Source organism: Dysidea avara, chromosome 13, assembly GCF_963678975.1.
Source record: "Dysidea avara chromosome 13, odDysAvar1.4, whole genome shotgun sequence".
In the NCBI taxonomy this organism is placed as follows: domain Eukaryota; kingdom Metazoa; phylum Porifera; class Demospongiae; order Dictyoceratida; family Dysideidae; genus Dysidea; species Dysidea avara.
The window spans coordinates 13,102,920-13,121,931 of NC_089284.1; the positions used below are offsets into that span (position 1 = coordinate 13,102,920).

At 36.4% G+C, this 19,012-nt stretch overlaps 1 protein-coding gene across 1 annotated transcript; it reads right to left on the bottom strand.

Annotated features, from left to right (window-relative positions):
- Positions 1 to 44: 44 nt before the first annotated feature.
- On the bottom strand, positions 45 to 17,798 carry LOC136242256 (uncharacterized; the record flags this gene model as incomplete). The annotated part of the gene is made up of 6 exons (XM_066033671.1): positions 45 to 112; positions 171 to 186; positions 11,290 to 11,630; positions 14,861 to 14,965; positions 17,076 to 17,131; positions 17,329 to 17,798. Coding segments are annotated over 6 exons (1,056 nt in total), but the record flags the coding sequence as incomplete, so codon positions are not given.
- Between the last annotated feature and the right edge of the window lie 1,214 nt (positions 17,799 to 19,012).

A 19,012-nucleotide genomic window follows, 5' to 3' on the forward strand; every position in this document is an offset into this window, starting at 1 on the left:
ACAGTCTACAGTATTTCCGGTTGGTTGACTAGGGAAACAAAGTATTAAAACTCACATGGTTGAAAGTAGCCAATGAGATTGGTAGCCTTAGGGTTAAACTCGCACCGTCTGCCTGTTGTGAAATTTCATTGGTTATTTTATTCATGTGATATTGTACGTGGACAACCAACCTGAAATAAACTGTACCTACACATGGACATAATTGATAGCATAGACCATAGAGTATGGAGTAAGCACTAAACTAAACTGAAATACTTGCATAAAGATGATTTCGAGTGTATGAAGACTCTTGCTAATGGACACTGTGTGTGTGTTGGGGGGGGGGTGCATGAAGCTGGGCACAAACACCAGGTCTCTTTATAGGGAAAACAAGAAAGCACCAGTTGCAGTACAAAAGTTGGGTCATCAGTAGATAACATGCACATCCCATATACACTTGCCGTAAGCAGTATATTTTGTACAGACCAACTTTGTGGTTATCATCAAGACATTTCCTGTCTAGATCTAGAGAAACATTTAATGGAAAGTAATGCATTATTATATAATATGAAGTGTGAGCTGCTTTATTTGTAACGTCTACATTTGATCACAGTAACTTGTTCATAAAGACAATTAGGTTGAGGTCCAGCAGTTATGACATCAAGTCTGTGTTGTGTGTCATATGGCTGCAACAGATTCTGGTAGAGTGTCTGCTATAGGGATGCGGCGATTATGCCGGCATAATTTCGGGCATAATAGGTATGCGTGGGAATCAGGAATTATGCTAGCATTTTGAGGTGATTATAAAGCTTTAACAGTAGGAAAATCTGTAGATTGAACATTTCCATTAAAAAAGATCGAGATACGCTAATAGAGCAGTCAAAAAATACAACAGTCACTGAATATTATTTACTCTAATAAAGCAGTCACATTGAAATACAATACTCTAATACAGCAACCATCTAAAGAATTCAAGACTATTTGAAGCTTAAGCATCAATGAAAATGGTCTGATACAACATTATTAGCCAATTATGATGGCATAATTTTGGGAATAATTAGAAATTCTCAAAAGCATAATAGGTGATTTCTTGAGCACTGCTCAAAAGCATAATGCTCAATTTTTGGAGCATAATAGCCTCATGCCTAGTCTGCTATTGACACCTGGCGAACTTGATGTAGTCAAGTATATCTGTGAATATGTTGGGATATAAATTAAGGGATTGGTCACATGTTACACATGACCCAGGGGAGGTTTTAGGGGGGTTTCTGGGGTTTCCAGAAGCCCCCTCTGAAATAGTGTGTGCCCCTATGATTTGTCTGGGTGATAAAAATTACAAAGAGTTATACATACTGTATTATATTATGACTTTTTCTATTGGTAAAACTTCATACTTTTACCTTTGAAATCACCTTCACGCGTAGCGACCTTTTTTTTTTTTTTTTTTGGTCTTCAACTTGCAGCTAGGCTCAAGTTGCAATTCCAGAGAACCAGAAACCCCCTCTGAAAATTTCTAGATCTGCCCCTGTGACCTATAGCTAGTGTGGACACAACTACTGTACATACACACACACAAAGCAAAGCAATCATGCCTACCTGGTGACCCATGGGTCAGAACTGGGACATCTGTGGAACTATTCAGTATGTAATTATTATATACGAAAAACATCGTCCCTGGTTCCAAGTAGATGGTATTGTGGTTGTAAGTATAAAATCCATCTGCAACGATGAAATAAATAATATTATGTATCTAGATATTTATAATGCTTGGCTTCCAAATGGCACATTTTATTATCTGAATCTGGTGGAGAATATTGCTTATGGCAAGGAGTTGCATTTTCAGAGGTATGATTTCAATGGTATAGGTCTGTATAGGGACATATAAAACTATACACTATAAAAAGGTTAAATATTCAGTGTCCTTTATGTGGAGGTCCTTTATATATTAAGGGCTCCACTGTAGCTGCTTATAGAAATTCTGCTTCATGAGTTACAGTAACACCTCGCTTAGAAGTCATCTGTTTAGATGATAAGATGTTGCATCATACTTACCAAGGTGCCAACAAGTATAAGAAATCGTGCTTGTTGCAGTGTATCTCCTATCATTTTTGCACATCAATATCAGTAAATATTGAATTTCTCAATAATAGGTGGCTACTATATCAAAGCAGTCTTATTAATGACAAATGCAATAAATCAGCATTCTTGAATTTGAAAACAAATTAGACAGGCAGGACAGTTGATCCAGTTGATATGGACTAGTTGTGAGTTATTACAGATATATTAGTAGTTATCGAGCCAAAAAAATTTATCAATATTAATTTTGTTTTCGAAGATATCGCCCACTCCTACCTCTAAACATAGCTAATGTGGGACATACTGCTCCATTGTTGAGGCCATAATATATTGTTAGCTGGCCCTATTAGTGAGGTTCATTCAATGCATGCCAACTGCATTTAATTAAGATACAATCCAGCACTTCTAGCAAGCATTTAATTTCTTCAATACTTCTTGCAAGAGTAATCCTGGGGCAGGGCTAATAACCTGCAGGAGGACTGTCCAAGTATCATGGAGAGAGGTCGCAGAAACCAGATACAACACTAATGAATGTGCATAGTACAGGAGTAATAAGGAATTATTACTTCAGTCTAGACAATGCAAACATCCCCCCTTAAATGCCACTATTGTCAGGAGTACTTTGTACTAGTATAACTAAAACAATAACTCAATTGTGAAAAGAGTGCAGTCTTCTAAACAAAAAGATATAAAAGTTGTGAAATGAAATATGAATTAAGGAAACATTGCTGAAAATGTTTACGTCATCAATTTTGATTGTCATGTCATAATCATCACCATTTGGCTGCCACCTTTGAGCCCAAGGCTGTACCTTTACACTGAGCCATATTCTCTTTGCATTTAATACTCATCGGTTGCAATAATTACTGTATATTGATATCAATGCTACTATACATAGCTGACATGGCATTAAAATTGCTTGCTTATTTTGGCTCTAGGCTTTCTTGTTATGTTTTGTAGACTGGTTATATAGCTATATGCATGCAGGTGTGTAAAATTACAAATGGTATATCCATAGTTTATGTAAATAGTCATCTCCCCGTGTATTTTAGTTACATACTGTAGTATATTTGGTTTAAACAAAGAAAACATTTAGCTAACTATAGTCTGTTGTGTGTGGGACTCTCTTCTTTTTCCATCACAGAATGACTTCATCTTTTGTATTATCCACTTAACATCTTGAGTGTGAATAGCAAACAGGAGATTCACCCATGTGATCAGTGACATTAAAAGGATAGAAATATTGCCAAGTTTTGTATTGTTATAATCTTCAAACCTCTGTCTGAACTCTTCACATGTAAGATCATCACCACCCAGATGGCAATTGAAATAGTTGATTAGTTCTTCCAGAAAGAGATCAGTATTTTCAATATCAATTGCAAAACTTATTAGTGCCACCACTCCAGCAATAATGAAGTAGCTAAGTAATAGAAGCATCTTCACTTCTGGAATACCAAAACTTGTACCACATTGTCCATTCTCCATCCTGATTAAACCATAGCTCTAAAAGAAAAAAGTTCTAAAGGACAAATATATGGTTGGAAAACAACCAGCTACAGAATTTATGTTGTTCCAGTACCAGCTTGTAATTTCAGTTCCAGTTCCAGTTCTGGAATTATACCCTTTGAAATTACAGTTCCAATTCTGGAACTATAACCTTTAGAATTACAGTTCCAGTTCTGGAACTATAACCTTAAGGGAACCATAACCTTTAGATTTGTCGCTCCGTTTCTATAACACTGCTTCATTACAATATCTTGTGCTAAAATACAAGTCTTGGTTTGATTGTTTCATGTATCTGTAAGCTATTAGGCAAAACAACTATTACAAAACTATTTAAAACTACATGTAAAGCTTTGATCTTTGATGCTCTAATTACTAGATGATTATTGAAGACTTGAAGTTAATTGTCAAACACTAAACCATAATGTTGGTTGGTACTATATATAGCACAACCACCATTTGCCATGTGGCACAAGGTGACATGGTTCTCTTGTCTACTGCTGTTTGGTGATGGTGGTTGTTTGGTAAGTTGTGTAGGACTGCAGGTTTCCATGGTTCTTATGTATTTTAATACAGAACCTAGCTATTTTCCCCAAATGCTGCAGCTGGAGGACAAATACCTGGGGGTTATATAATTACTGACTTTGAAGCCACAGGGATTTCTAAGGCCATCCTAATGAAACCTTGCACTATCAAGCTAACCTTGAGTTGGAGGCTACTAATGGAATGGGAAGATTAGAGCTTGAGTTTTGATGAGACTTTCATCATGTAGGTGCATATTCTCCGCTGATCAAATAGGCTGCTATAGGCATCAATTTTTGTGTATCTATGCATGAAATGTATTTATTAATTTATATGTAGTAGTTATATCATGGGCACGAGTGCTTTGCCTGATATATACGCATGCGCCTGAGGGCAAGTGTGTATATACAGGCAAAGCACAAGTGCCCGTGGTATAACTAATATGTTCTACTTTAGCATGCAGACTTACCTAATTGGCAAAATCTTTAGTTGTTGTGCCCTTCTCTTATATAGGAAACCAAGTAAGCGGTGATTGTGGGATTGAATTTTTCCAAACAAACTGTGATTGTGGGATACAATTTTAATACATCAAACAGTAGTTTATTATTATCATTATTAGTACTTTACAGTGACCAGTGTTTGATTTTACTTTTGCTAAAAGTAATTTAATAGTAATTGTAAGAGACTAGTGTTTATTATGTTTCTTTAATTACTACATTTACAAAAGTGAAAAACAAACTACTGTTGATGTATTAAAATTGAATCCCGTAATCACAGGTTTTTTGGAAAAATTCAATCCCATAATCACAGCTTGCTTGATTCCCTATATAAGAGATAACAGTATAACATCAAAGAAATCTGATGACTTCTGGATATAGTGTACACTCCTATTAGGTGTGCAATGTCTCGAGTTAATGAGATATACGCACTGGTGGCAGTGCGTATATCTCATTAAGGCAGTGTGTAACGAGATATATGCACTGCCTTAACGAGATATATACACTGGTAGCAGTGTGTATATCTCGTTAACATTTTGAGCCAGTGCAATATGTCATAGGTGGTGGAGACAGTTTATGGGACAATGTTTGTAAGAAAAGATTGAGATACTCTATTAGAACAGTCAGGATCTAGATACTCTAATAGGGCAGTCACAGTATTCAGAGAAGCAGTGTAGCAAGCTAGTACTTAGCTACGTATGTGTAGTTATAAATAAGGAGACTTACTTTTTTTTTTTGGTCTTCACTTACAGCTGGCCTGGCCCCCTCACTCTTTGGCCTGCTCCACCACCCCTGCAATATGTGATATATGTGCACTGGCTTTCCTTTGATCAGAGGTGTGAAAGTGGTACATATATATACTAGTGTAAAAATAATTAAAAAAATTAAAAACATGGGAATATAGATTGCTGAAAAAAGTAAAGAAACAAGAGTCAAACAAGCCAGCATGGAAACACAATTTGTACTCAAATAAACATTTGTATAGAAGCATTCTCAGTACTTATCTGTCCCTGATTTATGGAGAAACTACTGTATTTTCCTTAGTTTCTACCATATCCATTGAGTCCAAGTAGAAATCTCTGTGTGATCTCTTTTTTCCTTTGGATTTCATATTTTCCAGTAGACCTATACTTCTTCTAAATTAACTTCTAAGGCTTCTTTTGTGGTTGGGGAGCTTCCTAAGGTGGTGTTTAGTTGAGTGTTCTATTAGGATTTTGGCAAAAACATAGGCGATCTCTACTATGAACCACTACTGTGGTTCATGATATTAGCACTGGTACCTGCCCTACGGTGCAGGGCTGTTTACAGAGTTATGCACGTGCACTTTACACTAACTTGTAGCTATGTAGTGACAAAAATTCCTACACAGCATTGGAAACTCAAAACATCACTTGTCTATACTTATTTTTAAGCATATAGATAATACAATTATGCTTCAAGACACACATTCAGAAAAGAATGTAGCACTGATAGGTTCATATAGTATATTGTGTATACCTAGAGTGTTTACCACGCAGGTACAAATGGTGCTGGTAGTACCTGTCCTATTATGCACACTGTATATGTAAAATCATTTAAAATGCTGACAACAAAAGACATGAATTTGTACATACCATTGTAGCATTGGTACCTGCTTCACAGTGCAGCACTTGCCGTACTGTGTATGTTACATGCTAAGGCCTATGCACAGAACCATCTCCATATAAACCAAGCAATGGGAGCCAAGCATTAAACATCAGTGCCATTCATGTAACTATGTGTAGGTGATGTCACTTTTAAAGAACGTGAGTTGTATATAGCTAAGCTAAGCCTTATCCCACATGTTTACTACAAAGGTGCAAACTATAGCTAATTGCAGTGTTAGTAGTAACTGTCATACAGGCTATATATGAAATGGCACCATTTCAAATATCTACATGACATTTGACTTACTGTACGTAATGCAGCATATAGTATCAGTATACAGTGCCCTACAGCACTGGTACCTGTCCTATGGTGCAGGAGTTTCACATGTTATGCATTCAACTAAGGTGATAGATTGTTGTGACTGATACCTGTGCATTCCTTACATACCACACTATTAAACTCTGTATACTTAACGATATCTTATTCTTATTAAACCTTTACAGTAGCCAGCACTGAAGGTCTGACAGCAACACGTGTTGCATCCTTCGGATTACCTAACTAACAAACTGGAACTTGAGACTTTACAATTACTTAACCTAACTAAAAATAAGGTGAAACAAAAAATGGGCCAAAGCACTGAAGCAATTTGTGTTAGTCCAAATGCATATTTAAAACAGTACTACCTTGTCATCGCCTCAAGACCTTCCTCAGTCAACTGTACTGATTGTAATTACAAAAACACTTGAAATAAAAAGCAAAGTTGAAACAGGTAAGCAGGTACCCAGTGAGAGAATAATGGTATGGCATATTGTGCAGTAAAGAACACACACATGTAACAGAAAAAAGGTGTAACCAAAAATGGAATGTAGCAAAAAAAGGTTGTTGAAGCAAAAAAATTTGTAACTAAAAAGGTTGTCAAAGCAACAAAAAAATGTAGCCAAAGGGTTGGAAGCAAAAATAAAGTTACCACCAAAAAGGTCAGGTAAAAAGAAAGAAAAAAAAGACACAATGCTATCACAAGGATTCAATCTGGGGACTGAACACTCACAAGTTCAACACTCTCCAAATGTGATCTGTGGTTTCCTTTTGCCTATACGTTGCTTATAAAGGAAAGCTGTTTACTCACGGTTTGCATGCAGTTTACAGAAAGAATTCCAGCAAGATTTAGGCTACACCCTTGCATTCAATGCGCTGTAAACAGTTGGAAACTTCATTTAAAAGCGATACAATTCTTAGATGATGAGCACTTTGATGCTAAAATCGAACTGACTTGTGCAGTGGCTGGTGAGATAATCATTGGATGCATGACAGACAGACGGATGGCTTTTCAGCTTTATATATGTAGTCTCCTAGACCTAGGTGTTGTCGGGCAAACGTTTTTCAACTATCCATGTGGTCTCCCCATCGGCGTGCTCTTTTCTTGTACCTGCATTTGTGACTCACCCTGGTTAATGTTCACCTGTTTCTGTCTAACCTTAATTAATGCTCATGTACCTTGCATTGTGGAATCCGCCTATCCTATGCATATATTTGGTCATCGACTATTAAGTGATAATATTACAAGCACACACGTCAGGCCCGTAGCCAGGGGGGGGTTCGGAAGAACCGCCCTCTTGGAAAAAAGGTCCACAATTTTTGGTATACAAGTCCAAATTTTCAGGAGCAAAAGTCCATTAGCTACAGTTTACTAGATACCACTAATAAGAAACTAAATTAAGCGCTTCGAGTAACTCATTCATTGCATGGATTAAATGCAATGCAAGATCGAGATACTCTAATAGAGCAGTCAACCACTCTAATAGAACAGTCACAATATTTGGACCTTTACTAAAGGTCCACTTTTGGTCAAAAAGAACCCCCCTTTCAAAATCCCTGGCTACGGGCCTGCACGTGTTATCTCACCATCAACTTAACCTTGTTTAACTGGGTAAGGTAAACTCCTAAAACACCCAGGTAGTGAAAAAATTATTTTAATTTTGTCTACTATTTTATAGTGTTGCATTGTTATATTCTGTCAAACATTAACCAGATGTTTCTTTTATCAGCAAACAAACTCTGGTCTTTAAAAGAGCATCATAGTTGCTATCATAGTGCCCTCATACAGTATGATAATACTGCATATTAGGGATCATGAATGTTTGGGCTTATCTGTCCAAAAATATCCTAAAACCAGCCTCACAATACCTTCATGACACCTTGGTTGTATTGGTGAGATATAAGCAAGCCCAAAAGTGTCTACAGAGCAGCTAAAATGCTTCCAATAAGTTGCTATGGAATTTTATAAAATTATTAGCAGAATTTTCTACTGACTGACTGACAAACTACATACATAACTGCCTGCCTGCCTGATTCCTTCAGACAAGTGTAACTTGATGCCTGGTTTTTCACTGTTAGATGTCACTGGTGCCTTTTAGCATACTGCACTACATACAATACATTCTTCATGGACTTACCTGTGTCCTCCTTTGTGTCCCATTTATCTTTGCTGACAGCAAAAGGTGTCAATTCACAGTAGTGTATCATGATGGCTTCCCTATGTAATGGAAATTGTCCGAGTTTTCCATTTTGAGTGGATTGATTGCGGAGGTCCTTCATGTAATGTTCTTCATTTGTAACACTGTGCAATGGGCTGAACATAGTTGAAAGGGAAGCATAATGACACCTCGCTTTTCAGTGATAATTGATAGTTGGTACATGTGTTCAGATGCGAAATTAATTTAATGGTATGCCTGCATGGCGTCATTCTTCCTTTTGATGCAGTATATATGCATGGGCTCATTATTTTTATTTAATGGACATTTAAATATGAACAATTAATAGGCCAAAGGCCTATGACTATGTCCATATCCAGTTTCTCTCCAGTATTGGTCTAGTGAGCGTTTGAATGATGATGTTCTTTTTGCCAGTACTACTTCCTTAGCTAAGTCTGCTGGATTTTCCTAAAGTTTAAAAGGTGTTGACCAATGCTGCTGTTAATTCTTGGTTTTAAAAGTTTCATTTGGTGACCCCTAGTAACACTGTCTTGATGTAGCGTAAAAATATCATCATTTGGGTCAATTTGGTAGTATGAATTTAATATCTTAAACATCTCAAGGGTAGAGATAGATGTTATCAGCTTGTTGGCTGGCCCTTCTTTGTACCTTTTCTAATACATCAATGTCCTTTGCTAAGTGAGGGCTCCAAATTGGAGCACCGGCAGTACTCCAAATGCAGTCGAACTAAAGTTTTGTATAACACTGGTGCTGATCTAATACTGAAACGTACTTCCCAATGATTGGAATTACTTGCAATTTTAAGAGTTGAGTCCATGTTTGGTATAAACCATACACCAAAGTCTCTTTGTTCTATTGTAGATTCTAGTTGAAAATTAGTTTCTGAGGCCTGATTGTATAGTGTATAGGTGTTGCTCTCTCCCCTACCTAGGTGTATTACAGTGTACTGCAGATTATTAGATTTCAGTAGCCAAACCAGTCTTAAATATTATGTTTTAAAAAAGTAAACAAACAAGTAGAAAAAAATTAGGAATTTTTCTGATTAGGAATCATAGCCATAAAATGAAATGAAACAAGGGAGGTTGCCTACACCTGCAGATATACTAGTGGACATTTAATCCCTACTTCAGCCTTGGGTATAAACTGAAGTAGGGATTAAATGTCCACTGCAGGTGTAAATGACCTCCATTGTTTCACAACTTTTATGGCTATGATTCCTAATAAACTGAAAAAATTCCTAATTTTTCCCTCTACTTGTCATGTAATAGTACTAGATGTGCCTCCAGAGCAACTCCAAATACTTCCAACCATTTAATGGAATTTTAATTTCTTTATTTACTACTAGCCAACTAACTAACTGACTGGCTGCTACCTTCAGCCAAGCATAAATCGTCTATGGTTAAGTTAAGCTTACCTTTGTATCTTATTTCTTTCTCTACCATGTAGATGTTCCAATGATATGTTTGGCACACAAAGTGTGAGGAAGACAGCATCTAATTGTTGAGGTCAGTCAGTTGTACTGCAGTCAATAAATGATTTATGTGTCAAAAATCACAATAAAGCAACACAAATAGCACTTATTATGTGTATTTACCATTTTAACAAAACACTACTTCAATAGAACAGTCAATTGAGTTTCAGTCTTTCAGTTAGTAGAAAGCTCATAATACATTAGTGCTTGAGATATTATATATACTGTGTGTAGTGACAAGAATTTCTAAATAGTGTTTTCTGTTAATTTTGCAAAGGTTTTAGGGTATTTTCAAGGCTGTTACCTAGCTATAGTTATATACACTACATTATTAAGTGCAGAGTACACTTTTATATAACAGCATTAAAAGTACAGAATAATATTATATTTTAATGAAGTGAACATTGTATACAGATGTAAGTTAAGCACTTTTCAGTTACCCATCTGCTCTTACTAACACTAGAAACTTTTAAAAAGAAAACTATGTGAATCTATTTGAAATCAGTGCTACCATATAGGGGGAAAGTTTTGGTGGGCAAAATTTCTGTGGCGGGCAGCAATTAAACTTATTCACAGTCAAATGTTTGTGGCCGAGCGAACATTGCAATTCCTCCTGAAAGCCCTAATCCATTTATATAAACCAACTGCTTCCATGTACAAGAGTTAGCTGTGTACACCGATTACACTGCCATATACGTTGTAGCATTGTACTAATACATGATAATGAGTTCATCGTCAAGTGATCATCTCACTCTTTATTGATGATAGACAGTGAGATTCATGAATACAGTGCTGTTAATCAGGGTAGAGCTGCAGTATACCAGGAAGAAACTTCTTGGAATACCAAAGTAGCATCATTTTAATTATAGACATCATCAGCACTCTATAAACAGATAGCTAGCATTCGTAGGGGAAACTTTCAGTGCTTTTGACAAAATCGTGAAAACTGCCAAAATTATATCAATTAAAGCTTTCCGTTATATGATATTTGCATAAAGAGACATAGCTATGGTGGGACTATTGCTAATAAAATCCATTCAAATGCAATGTACATCATAAAAATTGTCGTTTAAAAAACACATTATTTATTTAATGATTGCAAACATAATTCTGATAAACATACCTTATGTGCAGTATAAAAAGTCAAAAAAATTAAACAGACTCCAGTAGCCATCAGGATAGAAACTGGAAGTATATATGTGAAAAACACCAGTTTTCCTGATGGTAGAGCAAAGACTGCAGGAAAATTTGTTGTATTATATCCTGATAGTGACACAATCAGCGTTGGAGCCAGACTACAAAATATTATGCTTCCAATTACTTCTGTAATATGACATCCGATCTTCCACTTCTTTTCATTAAGAAATCTTGCCCAAAATGGAAACACCACTCCCAAAAACAAGTGCATCACATGAAGAAACCATGTGACAACAATAAACACTAAGCAAAATTGAAAGACAAATCCTAGAGCAAAGACAGAAGTTAACAATGTAACAAATATTGAAATATTGACTGAAAATGCAAGAATATTTTGAGCTATTGTAGAACAAGTATAACTATGAATTTTAAGTTTGATTGGGTATCATAGAAAAAGTAGGGAAACAAGGTAGGTTATCTACACCTGCAGATGCACTAGTGAACATTAATCCCTACTTCTGTCTATACCCATGACTGAATTAGGGATTAAATGCCTTTAACTTTATTATGACTGGTGAACCTGCACATACCACATCAAAAAATGGATGGCGATAGAATTATTGTTTTGTTTGAATGCATGCCCCAGCTATCGATTAGGTGAAGTGGCCATTGTGCTTCACTTCAGCTATGTTTGCACAGTGATACAAATGAAGAACAGTAGTGGAGATGCTTCTGCAATCAATTCAGTTGCCACAGACAATTTGCGTACCCAACTGACTTGAAATTGAAATGGCCATTACGCTTTGCTTTCACCTACATACCTTCAGTCCTTTATACACTGCATTACAAATGAAGAACAGTATTAGAAGCACCTCTGCAGTCTGCAATCAATCCAGTCACCACAAAGAATAAGGACGATTCCCATTTACTAATGCAACAGGGATTTCAGTTCCATTTGAAAACAAGTGTTTTGCATGATGATGTAAAATCCTGTTGTGTTAAACTTGTTGACGTCATCTTGCAAAGAGCACAATTTTCAAATGGACCTATAATTCACGGTAGGAAAGCCATGCATTGTGCTACTGTGAATCGACACCTTGGGCTGTCAACAAAAAGAAATGGGACAAAAAGGAGGACGAAGGCAAGTCCATGATGTGTACATTTACATACAGCGGTATGCCAAAAGGCATGTCTCGGGACAAAGCGACGTCAAACAGTGAAAAATCAAGCCTGTATCCTTAGCCATTATCGAGTTACACTTGCATGAAGGCATCAGACAGGCAGTTAGTCAGTCAGTAGAAAGTTCCATTGAGTACATTTTTAAAAAAAATTGTTGCAATCTATTGGAAGCATTAATTTTAGGATGGTACTGAAGGAACTTTTCCATGATCCCTAATATACAGTACTGCCGTACTGTATGATGCAACCACACCAACCACATTGACGTAGGGAGGTGGGACTTTTAGGTAGGAGGACTTTTACAAGCTAGTAGCGATCATCATACAGTACATAGTACTGTATAGTAGGGACCACAAAGGTTTGGGTGTGGCCCACGAAAAAACATCACCCAAAAACCAGCCTCAATTTTCCCTGACAACAATGAGGCAGCATTGGTTAGGTAAAACTTAGTCCAAACAAGCTTTCAGATTGACCTGAAACACTTTCAACAAGTTGCTACTAATTTAAAAAAAAAATTATTAAACAAAATTTTCTAGTGACTGACTGACTGATGCCTTCAGACAAGTGTAACTTGATAACGGCTGAGGCTACAGGCTTGATTTTTGACTCTTCAATGTCACTTTAGCTGGACACGTGCCTTTTGCAATACCTACAATGCAAGTGGATCTCCTTTGTGTCCCTTTCATCTTGGTTGACAGAGAAATGTGTCGATTTGGCGGTAGCATGTGATGGCTTCCCTTCATAACTGAAACAGTCTGTATTTTTCATAGTGGTTACTTTGATTTCAGAGGTGCTTTTTGGACAGTTCTTGATTTGTAATGCTGTGTAACGGGTTGAATGTACGTAGCTGACAACGAAGCGCAATGGATACTTCACTTTTCAGATGATAATTGATAGCTGGGGCACGGTGCCATTTCTTTCTTTTGATGTGGTATACGTGGGTTCACCAGCCATAATAATTTTTTTTAAAGACTTTAACAAACAAGTATACAAAAAATTGAAATTTTCAACTAGAGTATATAGGGACCATAGCACATTGATAAAAAGTACTGAAACAAGCTGGAGTAGTACATAATATTAAACCACAGTAAAACAATAAGAAGTGTTATATCCCTACTGTGCATTTCCGTTATGGTATCTTGAGCACAGTAGGCATAGAACACTTCTTATTGTTTTAATATCATGGACTACTCCAACTTGTTTCAGTACTTTCATCGATGTGCTATGGTCCCTACTCTAGCTGAAAATTCATAAATTTTTTGTTCACTTGTTACAATAAACAGTGCTTAGTTTTCGCATGTTTTCAACTGTGTTCTTCCCTTTACACCATAGATCATTACATGGAACTAGGCTACAACTACTGATCCACTTACTATGGCTGCATTAGGAGTAGTGTGAAAATACAAATGATATTCATTTTATTCTTTAATACACAAAGCAGTTAGCTAATATGCTACTAAATCAACACCTGCACTGTCAGTGAAAAGAAATGGACAACAGTAAGTCCATGATACATGCATTGTTTTTTCTAGATAATCATCTAGTTTCATAATTAAGAAAAGCAAGAGGATGGCACAAAGAAATGCATACACACGACGATGGCACAAAGAAATGCGTACACAGACGGTCTGGATTAGGTTGATTGGAAATGATGAAAAAAGTGTCCAAGTAGTCCTAAGGAAAAAGATAGGCAGCACCTCACCAGCAGCACATTGTTTTTTCTAGATAATCATCTAGTTTCATAATTAAGAAAAGCAAGAGGATGGCACAAAGAAATGCATACACACGACGATGGCACAAAGAAATGCGTACACAGATGGTCTGGATTAGGTTGATTGAAAATGATGAAAAAGAGTGTCCAAGTAGTCCTAGATAATGGAAGGAAAAAGATAGGCAGCACCTCACCAGCAGCACAATATGCACCCACTTGTTGGAAAGGAGGGAGGCAAGGGGCTTACAAAACACAGTTGCTTCATCCATTATTCTCCAGTAGCTGAGAAAATTAATGGAGTAAATAAGCCATTCATGTGTATTGGTCTCATGTGAGTGCTTGGACATTTCATGTCTCCTATAACAACTTTTATTAAATAGCATGGTTCTTTTGCAGAACAGTTGTGATAAGCACACTTTTTATGCTAAGTAAGCTTAAGCTAGTGTGGTCAGGGGTGCATATTTTTGAAGAGAGAGATCCTCTTTGCTTCTGAGTTTAAGTTATGAGTGATTATCAACAAAATGGTGAAAAAACTACCAAAGGTATGGTGAAAAAATTACTGCCTAGCCATATCTTTCATTTGGGATATACAGTGTTATGGCACATGTGCACACACTCACACACATGCATTCACACACATGCAGGCACACATACTGCACACACATACCTGATAACTGAGAGTACACTGTTGGTTCTAGTGCAGACAAATGCAGCTGTTCATGGCTGCAGTACAAATCCTGTCTACCAATGTAACCAATCAGTACAAATGCAGCTAAATGTGCAAAAAAAACAAGCTATTAGAAATTCATTCATCTGATAATATTTTCATCAATTAATTCAATGAAATCACAGCCAAAATTAACTGAACAAATCAACGTAATTATTATGCATTTAAAAATGCTCACATATACTTTGATGAGTTACAGGATGGCAATGAAAACTGTTGTATAGTCATCAATACACCAATTGTCAGCCAGAGTTTTCAACACATGTAAGCACAGTTCTACATACTATCAGGAATTTCCAAAAGCAATAGAAGCAACAATTCATTTAGAGAGTACATTACTCTGCAATGAACCCATGGAGGGTATTTGACATCAAGACAACTTCAAAAAAAAACAACTTTACAGACCAGGGGCAGCAGTGATGGGGAGGGGGGCAAGGGGGGCTGTGGCCCCTGACAAAGATATTATAAAGGGGCTTAGCCCTTCTAATAATCTATTTCTAGTTGTCATTGAACAATTGTGCTGATTGTATTGCACCAAATAGCTAACTATACAAATGCTTAGCTACTTGCAATTCTAGTGAATCAACTGGATTTCTATATGCATCAAGATTGGTTTACCCTATTAGAGCAGTCACCCTAGAATCCTATTAGTTGTGTGGAACTGTCCATTCTGTTGTGCCTTGCAGTGCTTTTCATCCTTGTTTGTCATCATTAATTTGTACATCTTACATCTTGAATCACTCATGTTTGTCATCAAAAAAAGCCATTAATTTGTACACATGTGACCAGATTTTACAAAGCCGTTCCAAATCGCACATCAAGCAAAATAAAAAATCAAACTAACACCACCAGTGGATAGCTATGCTATCGTACTACTAGTTTTGATCATCAGTACTACTCAAACTACTCGAGGCTGGTTTTAACAGATGTCTTTTCTGGGTGGTGTGGAGAGCTCCAATGGCGGTTTCAGGCCTTATGAGGGGTCTGGCTTGGCAAGAACCAGTGGTTTACAGGTGGATGGCCTGACAATGTTGGCCAAACAATTTTTCAATTGATTTTGCTACATATCAGCCACTAAGAAGCCAGTATGGCCTTGTAAACTCATGCCTGGACTTCTATTGTGGTCTGCCTCCATTTTGAAGTCTCCCACCCTGCCACCCTCCTCCCCTTTGTGAGCACTCGTGATACTACTTTGCTCATCCAAATGCTCAGATTTCCTGTCTTTTGGCAGGATACTCTACATGCAGCTACAAGTACTGGAAGTGGCCCGAAAGGTAATAGATTGGTGCATCTTTGTGTAAATTTCATACACATGCTTGCTATCCTTGACAAGTTATGCTGACTTGAATTCTTTAAAACCTTTATCTCGAAACTTCTAATTTGCGATTTGGAATGTAAATTCAGTCATATATATTTTCCTTGCAGGCACTTGTCAGATGCCACAAAACTACTCTAGTGATTTAGATACTTTTAAATCTTCACTGAATTTGTATTTGTAACTGTTAGTTAAGTACTTAATGTTGTTCTACAATTAAAAATAAATAAATAAATAATACTGTTGTACAAATGAAGCATGTTGCAAATTAAATATACTTTAATACGGCAATCAAAAAAGTTTTAGTGACATTCCAATAATACAACAGTCAGCAGTACTTATTGATACACTAGCAATTTAGAAAAAAAAAGCAAGTAAGTTTGAAAGTATCAATAAATTACTTAGATTCTTTTTCATGCTTATTTCTCACACTAATTTGTACTGGTATATATATAGCTCTGGCAACACTGAGTTACAACATAATAATACAAGGCAGTCATGAGTGGTGAATGGGCTTGTTTCTACTAGTTAACATTTCTCACTGTTTTCTTTGTTATAAGCAGTTGTCAATATAGACTTTATAATATTATAGTATCTGTCAAGCCCTATATAGTGGTATATACCTTCAATTTGCTCAGGTGTGACAACACAGAGCCTTTTAGTGGTTGTATTATGCATGTAGACCCTTTTGATTTGAAGTTATGTAGCAATACATAGGTAGCAAAACAAATCACATGACGTGATCTATATGCCCCCCTTATAAATTATAGCACTGTGCCAGTTGAGATTTCCACCACTTGCTATACTACACCTATCACATCACTTGATCCACAATCTTACCTAACACCAGTACACCAGCAGTGTTATATATCACCAATACTTGAGGAAACATCAGCCTGTAAAACAAAATAATATCACACTATATCATGTTCTTGCTGTAATTGGGTATATATTATGGTGATAATTAAGTTAGAGATGAATTTTGTATCTTCAACATTCACGTGCACTTCACCATTACTTTAAAATAAATTGTGATCTGATCTTATGGTCAAGTAAATTTTTTAAGTCAGGAGTTATCAATAACAGCACTTACATGTTCTTTCGTTTCACAATGGCTGCAATCAATAGAATGATTGCACCTGAGAGTGATAAAGTGATATAACCTGCCAGCGTAATTGCTCCAAACTTTATGTCTTCATCGCTATATTGTGAAAAGGTTCTACACAATGGCAAACATATGCCACAATACTCTCTGAAATGATGGTGACATCTTAGAGGTTCTGAAATATTCCTTGTAACAACTGAACTAGAGTCACTTTCACTTTCAAATGCCTCACAAACAGGAAACAATGATCCTTCTTCTGTAGCCATAATAATCCTCCACTCATTAGCACACACATCATCACGAATATTAACACATTGTTCTTGAGTTATTAATAGTGGACTACCATTACCATCACATGGAGGGTAGGCATATTGACACATAAACGTTGCTAGAACTGAAGAGCATTCCTCACTGACTAGTGTTTGTAGGACTTCAATAAACTTGATAACCAGCTCCTCTGTTATTACATTACTAGACAGAGTGGCTAGACTGTTGTTGTTCTCTGTCAATTGTTCCAGATAAACACTACATATCCCATCATACTGAGAACAGTTCCCATAGTCTAACAATGAGCTGTTAGGATCTAGCTACAGAAATTGAAAGACTTAGATTATCACATTCACATACTATACATTCAAATATACATAGCTATAGCTAGCTGTGAATATGCAAATATGACAAATACTATGAAATATACATACGTAGTTTGATAGTATGTTGCCAGTCCAGTATACAGTCTACAGCTGTATACTATCAAATGCATGTGGTAAGCATTATTCATGATTACGTATGTACCTATTATTGGCTAATTGTCAGAATAAAATGGAAGCAGAGCTTATCATAAATAGTACTAAAGGTATGTTTATCACTAAGTATCCAAAAGGTATAAACATTCTTCACATCGGAAGTCAAAAAAGAGGTACAAAATCTTTTCAACTTCCTCAATAGGCAGGTAGCTGCCTGATTTGATATATGAACTATCATATAAATTATGATGAAAGCCATTTTAGAAAGGGTGCTTTTCTATACAGTGACCACCTTATCCTGTTTTGTTTTTTTTGGTTAGCAAAATGTTAGTAAAATTTTAGTATCAAATGCTAATCAGCTGCAGAAATCTCAGGTTGTTAAAATATAATCATGATAATGTTACTGCTCCTGGTAGAGTAAATTGACATATGAGATGGCATCATTTGTAAAAATCACTATCACATGTATGGAATATATGCAGCAACAACAAAGTGTAATGGTTCACTTCAAATAATATTGAAATCAACACTGTATTGGTTCAAGTTAACTTTTCTTTTTAAACTTTCATTTACCTGGTCCTATATATATATAGCTCAGCCTTTGTACACTTTGATGAAACACATGCATTATTGCATTAATATTTAAGCCATCTATTCCATCTCTTAAGAAGTTTGAGCTCTCTGGCTGTGGTTACTGAATTTCATGATTGGCAATGATATAATTATGTCATGATGAATATGATTAACCTGTAGCATGTGGGACAACTTATACTTCTATCTCACATAGCACAGTGAATCCACATGAATACTGTTGACATAATGACAATATCAGAAAGTTAATCAGGCTATAGAGTTACCGGGCAGTGGCAACCTACCACAAAGCCATGTTCAGTAGCAAAGAAACAACAGAGTTTCAACTTGTCAAA